Source organism: Cervus elaphus, chromosome 15, assembly GCF_910594005.1.
Source record: "Cervus elaphus chromosome 15, mCerEla1.1, whole genome shotgun sequence".
Classification (NCBI taxonomy): Eukaryota; Metazoa; Chordata; class Mammalia; order Artiodactyla; family Cervidae; genus Cervus; species Cervus elaphus.
Genome location: NC_057829.1, coordinates 53,017,024 through 53,030,541, shown reverse-complemented (window position 1 = coordinate 53,030,541; position 13,518 = coordinate 53,017,024). Strand labels below are relative to the sequence as shown.

The following is a 13,518-nucleotide window of genomic DNA, read 5'->3' as shown; positions in this document are numbered from 1 at the left end:
ACAGTAAATTCCTATTTTTCAGACATCACCAAGATCATCTTATAAATCAGAATGATTTTAGACTCCCAGTATGGTTTTCATCCATATTTAAGATATCTAAAAAGAAAATGTGTGCACACACACACACTTTTCACACTTCATATTCACTTTTTTTAAAAGAGAAAATGTAAACTTGAAATAACATTAAATTCTGTTACATAAATGATCTGCTTTCTTTTTAAAACATTTGTATAAGCTACACTTTTACTTATTACCTTACTATGCTTTGTCAAAAGGATATGCCTTACTTAGTCTTTGAGCTCTTAAAAATATGAGAAATAATAAGATTAAGTTCAGGAACATAAAGTCTTTAGACTATTGTGGAATATCAATTTTTAAAGAGCGTAAGTCACAATGAACAGATGAAGCTTCCCATGTTGATGGAGTATTACAGAATCAAAGAATGGAAAAGCCACAAAGTTGAAATCTGAGATATCAAATCCATTCTGGGCAATTATCTTCAGACACCCCACTTAGTAAAATATATATATAGATATATGCATGATTTTTCAAAAATCGTGAACATTTTGGGATTAGCATCTTATTTAACATGTGCAATTTAAATTGTGCTTGAAACAATTTACTATTAGACTAAGATCCTAAAAAAGATCCTAAATGCCTCTCAAACATGAGTAGATTGGTACTCTACTCCCAGACTGATAAGGTCCCCAGTAGGCTTTGAAGGACAGCAGGGGGTTAAAAAAAAACCTTACAAAAAAACGTATTAATCACATTTGGCTGCCCATCATTAAAATGTCAATGAACCTAAGCCATTTAAATGACAAATATTCTCATTTAATAAAACACCCACACAGTGACAAGAATGAGACTTTAATCAGCTTTAAGTGGAGTTTATAACACTAGGAGATAAAGGGCTGTTAACAAACACAATAACAAGTGGACATCTGGTTGGAGGAGGCATGTCTTGCACACACGGCATTTTGTGTATCCTCAGTGCATAGCGTTTACACAGAGCCACTGCTGCACGGCACGAGAGTATCTGAAGAGGCTGAGCCGGAGTAAGGCTGCTGAACAGACTCAAGTTTCTTGGTATATATAGTCTACATGGAAACAGATTGAACTTCTCAACTGGCAGGGTAGAAGGCAACTCTGCCCAACGCTGCAGTTAAAGCCCCCGCTTTAGCGCACAGTTCCACCCCTTCCATCTGCATGCATGACACGTTAACAGTATTTAAAGGTAAACGAGGCACTTTGTGGCAACCACAGCCATCGTTATGAACATATTGCACAAATTTTCTAGAACTAAATAGTAACTTGTACCCTACTTTTATTTTTTAAAGCTGAAACATTTGATGCTGCCGGTAAACTCCACTCAAGTTTATAACCTGTGCCACAGTGAAGAATGGTGATGCTATTTACTCAACTACCCTTTAATAATTATGGCAGAAAAATGTTCAAGAGGAGCTACAGAGGACTTGGGATGGTACAGGGCCCAATTGTAAGCTTTCTTAAAAGTGATGCCTTCAAGTAACTTCAAACAAGTAAGCGGCTGCACATCCAAAAAGTCTAAGAAAACATTCCAGAAACTCAAAGAGATTTACCTACAGAATGCATTTCAGGCTAATCATGAATACTGTCATAAATAAAGTTTTAATTAGGACTCGAAAACCTTTCAGTCATAGCAATTCTTGTCAAATTCTATGGGCATGGTAACTGAAATAAAGGAGAGTAGTATGTATAATATATATTTATATATATATATATAATATATATAATGCCATTTTTCCATTTCCAATGACTACACCATAAAATGTAAGCAAGGCTTCTCAAAAACATTGAAACATTCAAAATCAAAACCCTCATTCAGACCTTCACATTCCAAAGGAAAAATAATAACAGTGCAAAAGCCCATTATAATGTCATTATTTATGACCTGGCCCTCCATGTTACATATTGGAACAATACAAGTTATGCTTTAATATACTGTGCCCAAAACTGTAACAAATAACAGTATTAATAACTATCTTCAAAACACAAATAGTTGATTTTCATTTTAGTCAACAGTTTTCAGCTTTTATGAAAGACAAGGTGAGATAAATTTCAATGATGAGAGCTGAGGAATAGGTGTCTCTAACTTTACCAATTTAACTTATGAGCAGTCAATCAATTCTCTACATATCAATGTTGAAATATAAATGTGTAAATACTAACCACTTTGTTAAAAAATTTTAAAACCTTATTTTTTGAATGAAACTGACGAGGTATGGAAAACATGTCAAGATTATTTACTAAAGAATATTTTAGATGAAGTTCTGCCTAATCTATTTACCATCAAACTCTATAAATGCTGCTCTAGTAGGTCCTATGCAATCTGTATTTGTAAATTAACTAGGTCAGACCACAGCTAGTGAACAATTTCAGCACCAATAAGTTATTGAAAATGAGATTTTACACCATTAAGAAATAAATTGGCTGGATAGTCAAACGTTTCAAGGTCAAGATGTAATTTGAAAGATATCAAATTTCTGGGAAAAAAATTATTTTTACTCATATCTTCACATTAACTTTACAATAGTAGTTGTACTCTGCTTAAAATCATATGCAGTCTGGGCATATCAAATATATGATATTTAAGAAGTGAAATTGAAGCCCTAATCCTAACTCTAGCACTATGAAGAAATGATTCAACACTGCACATTTAAAAAAATCTATTCTTTCAATAGCAAATTGATAAAAGCATTATGTGGGACAATTTCTACTGAAAAAGTAAATGACTTATTATTTGTGCAGTGTTGAAAATTTACTGCAACTCTAATTTCCTTTTTAACACAAATAACATCCTTTTAAATATAAACATTATATGTATTCAATATTCAAGTAAAATTCCCTAACAGTTAATGACATTTAAAAAATGTGCAAAACTGCAAAACTCATTGTAATAGAATGTGTAAGGTCAAAAGGGTGGAACGGCTGACATCTATTGGATTGAATAAGTGCATCATAAATCTTTAAAGAAAAAAAACCGCTTACTGTAGAATCTCAAATTGAAATTTCCTGTGCAGCATTACAAAATATTGTATATTTAATGAGAAAAAAGAAGCTTGTAGGCAGCACATGAAGCATCCACAGCAGGTATATGATTGAAAACTAATAACATAAGTTGTTGACTGATGTAGGTACTAATAGCATCTGACTTTTAGCACTGGCCTTGATTACACAGGAGATGGAGCAGTCATTACAACTGAGAAAACATATTTAATAAATCATTGTCGATTTTTATAATGTTTCAAGCCCATTCTTTGTTGATAGCCTCCACATTTGTATGGTTAAGTCATTGTTGCTGTGTTTCTTATCTCTGACCACGTTACTTTTATATCCCTTCATTTGTGGACTCTTAAGATGTTGTGGAAGGTTCATTCCTGTACCCCAATACAGATTCACTCCCTCTAGCTGCCTTTTCTAGCACCAATATGCTTAAAAAAAATAAAATGCACAAATAACAAGCAGTGACAGCGGCCAATTCCTCAAATGTCCAGATTAATAACTGCAGCATGCTAAAGAAAGGTGCGTGTAAATAGCTGGAGATGGTATATGGTCCAGAATCCAGCACACAACAAATGCCTTTCTGAGCATTCCCTCCATTCCCCTAACCTGAATACATGCATTAGAATGTAGCAAAACCTTTTAGAAACTCCTCTTAGCCAACTGCAAACTTATCTGTTGCCACAAGTGCAAAGGGGTAGGATGTGAACCTGTGTATCACAAAGCTCTTTAGCCACTTCAGTTGGTGACAGAACACAAAATGAGAAATTCCTACGTATACACATCAGTCTGTCTCCACTTTTTATAAAACTGGAATAAAATGGGAAAGTGCCATCTTTATTCATCCTAATTGAATTTTAAATGTCCTTTTGACACAAAAAGGTATATACATGACACTACACAATCTTTTTTCAACTGGACAACAAGTGTCAAAACCCTGTGGATGTATAGGGTAAAACAAGATTGGTCAGGAAAAGAGAATTGTTCCTATAACTGGTAATCTGACACAATGTCCTATTGCCATTAAAAAAAAAAAAAAAAAAGGTCCATTTTCAGTTTATTCAAGTTTGTTTTCATGGTGTTTTATCCCTCTTGATAAAAAAAAAAATCAGACTTTTGTAATTTGTGTATGCTGATCTTCATCAAAAGGTTCATTCTCTGGATCAGAGTCAGTGGTGTCAGAATATCTATAATGATCAGGTTCATTGTCACTAACATCTGGTGTTACAGAAGTTGAACTGCTAGCCTCTGGATTTGATGACTCCTCTACTGTTTTTGTGAAGTACAGCTTCACCTAGAGAAAGAAGAGAAAGTGTAAATGAAAAACCCATAAATCTGACCACTCTTAAAGATACATATCTTTATCAGATTCATTTTCAAGTATTATGACATATATAATCCTTAAAAAGCCTTTTAAATGACCTTATCTTCTTAAGATTTCCTACATTTTCTTTCTTGGTGTACACTGAAAAGAAACTGGGATGTTAACATACTATGTGTTTTTTTAAATAAGCATAAACTATAGGCATTAATGAAATAATTCTACAAAAGAAATGTACTGATTTCAATAGTCCACATAATATATTTTCAATCACAGCAACTCACAAAGAGTTGCGTTTCAAAAGAATGTTTCACTTACACTTACAGCCTGTCTGAAATTCAACGTATTTTCTAATACAGATAATATTAACAATGATTTCTAGGATTCCATTCGCCCTAAAAACTTCACTGAAAGGAAGTAATAAAAAAGTTAATATCATCCAGTGCTCTTAAATAGTGAACCAACGACCTTTACAAGCAGAGCTGAAATAACTGTCAAAACAACTCTACAAGATAGGTCTTTCTGTTTTAAAAGAGAAAGCTATAGTTCAGAAAGGCTAGGACACTTGCTAAAGGCTACATATCTAGTAGGCAGTGGATGTGGGATTTAAATTAGATATGACATCAAATTCTTTGATCTGTCTATTATATCTACAGCCCTGCCCACATGATCCAAGAGTCATTATCGATTCTTCTTTTTCTTACATTCAATATCCACTCCATCAATAAAGCCTTTTAGTTCTACCTTCAACTAGTATCCTAGCTTTTATTTTTGACCCCCTCTAGCTTTTATTTTAAAGGAGAGGACAGGGTAAACTTTTAAAGGCAAAAATCACATTACATCTTTCCTATGGAGAACACAGTCAATGTATTCACACTTGGACTGATGTGTTAGTCAAAATGATTTCTTATCTATTGCTCCTAAAATACACTAAGCTTACTCTTGTCTCAGGGCTTATACACCTGCTCTTTCCTCTTTTCCCAGATATTTTATAGCTCACTCATTTCACTTAGGCCTCTAATTAAAGTCAACTTCTTGGAGAGGCCTTCTCTAACCATCCCACTAGAAAATACACCAAGGCCACTCTCACTCCTATCTCTGCTTTATTTTTCCAAAGCACTTACCATTATATGGTATTATATGTGTTTACTGATAACTGCAATAGCTTTTATTTGTAATAACAAATATGAAACCTCTTCTAACATTAAAACAAAAAAATAAAATTAGAGGAAGTCACACTTTAAAAGCTAGTAACTGAGGAAAATGTAGACAGAGAAAAGAAAGTAAACAAACTTGCAAATTCTAAGATACTTCAAAACACTTTAAATGTAAGATCTAAAGGCACTTATTAGCTCCATTTTCACTGGAAACAGGCAGCCCCTCTTTATTTTTATTACTGCTAGCAATATCCTTAAACTTACAAGATATGATTAAGTTTACTACATGTTATAAAAATGGAATAAAGAGAGAATTTTTAAAAAGACAGGACGAGGGTGTGGTGAAAGGGAGAGAGAAAAATCAGGAACAATAAGAAATGAGAAGAAAAAAATGGCAAACCACCATTAGGGAATATTCACAAGTCAGATTTTTAACCTGATTTTAATTCTCATCTAGAAATATAAATAAAAGTACACAAACACATGTGGCATACAGATGAAAGTAAAATGAACCAAACAATTCCATAACAAGAGGAGGTAGGCAGAGTTTAAAAAAAGGAAGAGGAGGAGAGGATGATCAGAAAAGGCCTTTCAGAGTACATGAGATTGAAGCAAAGGTTAGGATGTAAGAAGGACAGCCATGTGAAGGGCAGGGAAAGGCTGAGGGGTGGAGAGCTACGGGGAGAAGGAAACGAATGGGAAAGACCTGAGGCAACTGAAGAACTGACAAGAGACCAGTCTGAGTGAACTGCAGGAAGAGAATGTGGCTAGACTAGATGTAGAAAGTAGTCCCATGCTAAATTATACAGTTCCCTGCAGGTCACATCAAAAAACCACAGATCTTTAAAAAGTATAAACAAGACTGATACAAACAAGTCATTCCTGGATTTCATTAGAAAGTTTTAGGTTACTGCTACATAAACAATGCTTATGAATATACTTAATTTAAAAATTAACCATGCAAGTCTTTCACCAGCTATATACCTAGAATAAAACAAACACACAGAGCCACTCACCAACTTCTCAATATGTTTTTAACTGACCTTAAAATTTGGAGAAAAGTATCGGTTGGCCTTGTCTTTATTTGCTTTGTCGAGATCATTTTTTGTTAAAGTGAGTACTAGATATTCTTTGTCATTATCTGCACGCTCTATACTGCAAATACTATCAATTTCTTGATCACATAGACTTCCATTTTCTACTTTTTCTGAGGTTTCCTCTGGTCCTGGTATGAAGAATGTGTTTACCCAAAAGTGAAACATTTTGTCCTTAAAAAAAAAAAAAAAAAGACATATTTGAATTTTTTTTTTTAAGACAATGTTAATTTATTCAACACTGTCCTAGGAAGTGAACAAATCATGCCATGTGCTATTTAATATTCTGAATAAAGGTAAACACAAAAACTAATACTGGGCAATCCATGGATTATCTATCTATAGCATCTAATTCCCATAGGAAGTTTCCTTTAATTCAAATCTAGACCAAAAATGTAATTCCACAAGTGCTAAAATAAACTTACTTTAATACCTTAAGTAAAATATCTTTTCTAGTCTAATGTTAGTCTTTTAAAGTGTTGAGTTTATATTATATACTAAAAAATTCAGAAATGGATTTAACTTCCTCTGTGTTTCAACAAGCTATTACAAAATTTACTTTAACAAAAGCTCTTGAAATATCAGTACAACTTTCCAATGAAGCACCAAAGGGTGTTACGAACTTCAACTTTTCGTTCTTACAAAATGCCCACTTAAAAAAAAAAAATCACTTCTTACTAATATGAGGTCTTGTAAATAAAAAAAAAAATCACATCAGAAATTCACTACTTCAAAACCTTTCTTGATCAACATAGAAACTGTTCTCTCTCTTAAATAGTGGAACTGGCCTGTAGACATCATTTGACAATTAATGATGTACAATCCTGTGACATTTTATCTGGTACCTTAAACTGCCATTTAAATCTTTTATTCTAATTTATCTTCAAGTTTATTTTCCTGGGAAGATGGTAAGAAACTTAAGGAACTTATGTCTTAAATGTTTTTGTATCTCACAGTACCTAGCCCAGCAGTTTTATGTGGTAGAAGTCTTTTAAAAATGTTTTATTAATTTCAATTATTTTAGCAAAGTTACTAAGTTAGTAACTATACACATACTTCACTTAAGAGTCAGAAGAAAATAAACTAGCAAAACTTAAAACTTCAAAAACTGTGGATTGTGCTAATGCACTGATTATACAAAACTGCTTTGTTTAAAACAGGCCAAACTCTTACAACATGCAAGGAAAATCACATAAAATGGAAATAAATGTAAGGTAACTCAAGATACACAAATTATTATAAATATTTAACTTAACCTTCAATTTTACATGTGTTAATGTAAATTGGAAGAATAAGAATTAGTGCACTCCTAAAAGTATCGAAAAAGTGATACAGGTGCTTATTTTTAAAAGCAAAATATAAAATTTTTATGCATGCTAGTCTTACAATGAATAAAAGAAAAAATTTACCTTAACTGCAAAACATTTATTAATACCACTTGGATTATTGAAAAATACATTTTCAAAGCTATGGAGATATACTTAACTTTTATTTATATAGTACACATAGGGTTTCTGGTGAAAAAAATCAGTTTTACATCTTGTGATTTTCCAGCTACTTGGATTCTGGATAAAGGAAAATATATTTCTTCTGATAAGCAAAACAGAAGTCAAAATTTTTGTAGTAAATGAAGCTTCCTTATTTTCTCTCAACAACAACAATAAAAAGTCAAAATTCAGGAAAATGAAATCAATCTGACTGTGGAGACTGTCTAAAGATTAGTGATCCACTACTACCTGGTATGTTTAGGAGGCAGTAACAATGCACACAGCTAATGTTTCTGCTCATTACTACCTGAATATTTTGCACCTTAGGCTCCCCTTAAATGTTCACACTTAGTATTTTAAACCAAGACAGTTTGTTTTAAAATGAGCTCCTATGTTCTCTAAACATAGCTCAGTGAGATGCAAACCTTAAACGTGTATATTTAAATACCACATTTTTTCATTCTTTATTACTTCCTCTTCATATTTATTCCTCGCCTAGCTAAAAATTGAAATACTCGGTAAATCTGAGGAAGCTAAATATAAAATGACCCAGTCTCAAGAAACATTAACCAAAATGGGGGAAACAGATTTTATTTATACAAACAGACCAAAATTTTTTTTTCAACTTCATGACCCATGCTTACTTCTTGGTTTAATCAATCATCTCTTCTAAAAGGACTGTAACCGATTGAATGAGGTACATATGCAATCTTTAATACTTTTATAGAATTTATTTGCATAACCCAAGTTAAGAAAAATTCATCTCAAATTACAATGTCACATGGCCTTTTCCTTCTCCTAGGACTATTTACCACTATAATGGCTCAATGATGCCATAGTAAGCAAAGCACGTACAGATTTAGTAGGAAACTATTCATCATTTATTAGATGTCGGACACAAAACACATCTTTTAGTCTCTCCTTTCAGAATGATTTCTGCCCAACTAAATGCTTTACGCAAAAGATCTGAGGTTACTATTCAAGGTATGGCTATTTTGGATATTTTTCCCAACAAAAGTAAAGAGCAAACCTTTTTTAGCATCTTGTTCTGTTTGTGGAAGAACTCTACTTTGATGTCACCACACACAGGCAACGGCTGAGGGAACTCAAAGTACATGAACTTGTCTTCCCGTCGTGTGGGTCCTGAATTGGAGGAATATATCTTCACCTTTAGCTGGCAGACCACAAACTGAGGATCTGCATGGTCAAATACACACTAGTATCACTTCACAGGAAATGTCTTTAACTGTCAAAAGCTATTTTGATGATTAGTATTAGCAACAGACACAAAGTAGTAATTTTGCATCTTTAATGCCCCATCTAAAACAAATCAATGGATACAAAATAACAGCTAGATACATAGATAGAAATAAATCAGTGGAAATAAACTACAGCAAAACATAATCAATACCATCAATATGAGGTAATATTACTGATACTAAAGTCACTTCTATTCCATAAATAGTTAAGTACCAAGACTGAACTTGTAGCAGTATACAGTAACATAAAAACTTTAACATTACAATGTTAAAATCTAATATAAATGATTTTAAGAACTGCATAAAAATTAATTTTAAGAACTGCATAAGCAGGAACTTTTAAAACAGGTATTTGCTGCAGTATTTTAAAGTCTGTAACACAGAATAAAAACCACAAAATACCAATCCTTACACATTCACAAGAAGAAAATATAACCTATAACAAAGTTATAATACATTCCATAAACACAAGTTTCAATAATTATAAAAATATTAACCATATTTCATTTACCTATAATTCATATTTTATTTTTAAAGGTATATAAAGCCACCACCACAAGAAACAGGAGGAAAGAGATTTGAAGTGTCTGCAAAGAAATGCAACAGACAAGTACAAATTATAGCACAACCTCCCTCTCTTCAAAACACACTCCATTTTCATTAACAAGTATTTTGACTTTGGTCCATGTCTGTTTTAAAATAAGTGGTAAAAAAAAAAATAATAAAAATAAAATAATCTCAAAATATATTGTGTTTATATTAGCAATGCAACTAAAAGGCAGCTAAGTGTGAAAAGAAAGGCTTATGTGTTTTATTTTTTTAAATCTACTCATAAATACATTTATACTAATGACACTGATGACAGAACGTGGCTTCAAGTTATGAACATTAAGATCCTAGCAGTTAAGAAAGAAAGTAATTAAACTGAGGAGGGAAGAAGTAGGTTTTTGAAGTTTCAAAATATACCAAGATAATTAAGAAATAAAAACATAAGCTTGCATAAAGTGAATGAGAAATATATAAATATATAGACATAAAAGTTCTCAGGACCAAAAGACATCATCCTTAAATATGGGGGAAAAAATGTATCACATTCTTTATCAATGTGACCATAACTCTGGACAAGGCAAAAAGCTTATTCAAGCTAAATAAATTTGCCAGTATAATAAACACCTACTGGCTCATCTATACAATACTTAATGCAGTATCATCAATCACATAATAAATAGTAAGCCTGATAAAAAGCATGAGTGTTTACTGCAATATGGATTTGTGAGACACTGATGAGAAAAAGGAACTCTAAAAAGAGAAACTTTACATTAACAACCCATCAATAATTTTCACTTCCTTGACTAAAGATTCAAAGTACAAAAAGCAATTTTACAAGACTTAATTTGATACTGAAAATTTCACTGAGAAGTCCAGCTTGAAGAAGTGAACAAAGAAAGTATGATTTTAAAACTGTGATAAAAACCAATCAGGATGAAAATGCCTTGTAATCATATTAATTCAAACTCTACTAATTCAGAATCTGATCATCTTAATCTCAGGACTTTAAAAAGCAAATTAACTGTGAAATCTGAATTAACAGATTTTAATTAAACTACATCTAAAATGTGCACCTTCAAGAATTTTAGAATTATATAAATAAATAATGATTCAAAATTAGTGTTACTTAGATATTTCCTCAAAAAACTAAGCTAAGAAGTTTTAATAAGTGAAAAACATTCCCTCAAATCCCTAAAGAAGACAATTTTCTTTATAGTATGAATTTCACATTTTAGATAGATAAGACCAAACTTAACAGAAGTCCAACATTAGTATGGTTCTTTTGACTATGACACAACTGAGATATATATATATATGTATATATATATAGATATATATATACACACACACACATACATATATCTTTGATAGGATCAACTGTGCTCTAAAAAAACAGAAATGAAACAAAACTTAGAATTTTTTTTTGGATGTACATATATTGATATTTATGAGAGAAAAATCACAGTGATTATCTTTTATTAACCTTTTTAACCCTCTTAGATACACAGAAGATAGTAACTTTTTATTTAGAAATATTGACAATAATCAAATAAGAAAAAGGTTGTTAACCCACAACAACTTTGCAGAAAATACTTTATTTTCAAGTTTTGTTGTCTTCACCGATTCCTCTTCCTCGTCCTGAACCCAAATTATTACGAATCCTGTTTGTCACAGCCCTCACACTGTTTCCATCTGAGCCTTCCCATATTCTAGCCCCATACCAAATTTATATGAAAGACTTAACTACCATGTCTCGTTCCTGATGCTTCTCAAAATATCAGACATATCTTTCACGTAAATTCAAATCCATACTTTCAAGTACCAAGTGAATATGTTCATGTAAGCAGCTCACCTTTACCTGATTTAAAACATATGTTTAAAACCAAAATATCAACATTCATGTCTCCAAGTCTCAGATTCCCTTTTCGTTCTTCCCTTTTCTGTGACTTAGTCACCTGATCAGAGTAAAATATTTAGATATAAATGGCAGAAGAAAAACTAATCATCTGACTGCCCTAGCAAAGCATACCTGGCTTAAAGAAAGTCATGCAATGCAACTGTTTAATTTTCCACTGTTTTTTCTTCCCTCATGCAATCACTACTTTCTACAAAACTGTATCTAACTACAGCTTAAGCCTCTAGTATGATCACTAACATCATAGTATTTATCAAATCAAGTCTGATATCCCCACTCAGAGTCTTCTAACAGCCAGCCACACATTTCATTCCTATTCTATTCTCCGTCTCTCTATTTCTTGTCCAGCTCATTTCCTTCTGCTGTGCTTCAATTCAAGCTATTTCCTACTGCCTGTAATTTTCTTTGGTTTAAAGGCCAATCTAAATTGCATGCTTTCTCCAATGTTCAACAAAGAGCTGGACTTCCTTCATGAAACTATTTGACAACCCCCGCTAAACTTGATTTTTCTGAATATACTATTTGTAATTTACACGTACAACCACACATTTAGTAGTATATTACTTATACTACAGCTTTACTAGACAGTACTGAATCATAGTGTGTAAACAAAGAACTAGAAAATTAGTAAAGATTAAACAGATCTGAGTAGTAACTTGCAAAGTTTAAACATAATACTGAGAGATCCAATATACACAGACATACACACACATGGTTTAAAGGTGGAGCACAGCTGCAGAGAAGAAATGATAGATGTTTGCTAGGGAGATCAATATGAAAAAAAGAATTAGAGTAGATGAAATTACTGAACTAAATGTTTATTTCTATAATATTTTATATCTTGCCATCTGAATCTTACACTGAAATCTAACACTATAGGAAAAGCATGAGTTTTGTTTTTTCCTTTCCCTTCTCTGCTATAAATCTAAGTTCCTATGCCAATCACCTCTTGACAGCCTAGTACCTTGTACTAAGCAGTTTTTAAAATTGTACTGAGATGACAAAAACATCAATGAGGTCTCTTTGAAGTCTTCCACGTGCTGTTAATAGACCTTGTGGTCTTTCATAAATAAAGTTAACTTGCCCTAAGAATACAGGAAAGATCTAATGAAGGTGATCACACCTGACAAAAATAAACAACATAAAGAAATTAATTCCCTAGGTATAAATTAATTCAGGGTCAGAAAGCTTTTAAGTTACATAAATACTGTCAAGAAGAAAACTTTAAGCTAAAAAATAAAACCATCAACAAATTGCAAAGTATTACTGAAATACTGTTAGAGGTATTAGAAAAATAATACAGTTACATCTTATCTAGAAACTATAAAATTGTATTCTAAATAAATAAAACATAGTTCTTAAACATGAAATGGAACAGGAAATGGCAACCCACTCCAGTATTCTTGCCAGGAAAATCCCACAGACATGGCGGGCTACAGTCCATGGGGTCACAAAGAGTCAGACACAACTGAGCACACACATACACAAACATGAAAATACAACTAATCACTTCCAAGACAGAAACTAATACAAAAAACGGTAACAGAAAAAAGCAGCACACAGTCTGTTCTTCTACAGGGCTGCATTAATACTTCCACGTGTTCTCTCATGACCACCTGCTCAGGGTCAAGGTTTTAAGGTTACTATCAGTCTAACTTAAAAACTCCGGCAAAGAATAGGAGAGAAGCAGAAAA

At 32.5% G+C, this 13,518-nt stretch overlaps 1 protein-coding gene across 2 annotated transcripts in view; it reads right to left on the bottom strand.

Moving 5' to 3' along the window:
• Positions 1-854: 854 nt before the first annotated feature.
• The window catches only part of PTEN (phosphatase and tensin homolog), a 99,529-nt gene continuing 86,865 nt past the window's right edge, over positions 855-13,518 (bottom strand). The window contains exons 7-9 of one of the 2 annotated variants that reach the window (XM_043926807.1): positions 9,132-9,298; positions 6,564-6,788; positions 855-4,336 (exon numbers count right to left, since the gene is read on the bottom strand). In XM_043926807.1, the coding sequence (XP_043782742.1) occupies positions 4,151-4,336; positions 6,564-6,788; positions 9,132-9,298 (578 nt within the window). In that variant the 3' untranslated portion in view covers positions 855-4,150. Of the gene's footprint in view, positions 4,337-6,563; positions 8,180-9,131; positions 9,299-13,518 lie in introns of those variants that run through there. The other variant, XM_043926808.1, reaches the window with a different exon arrangement.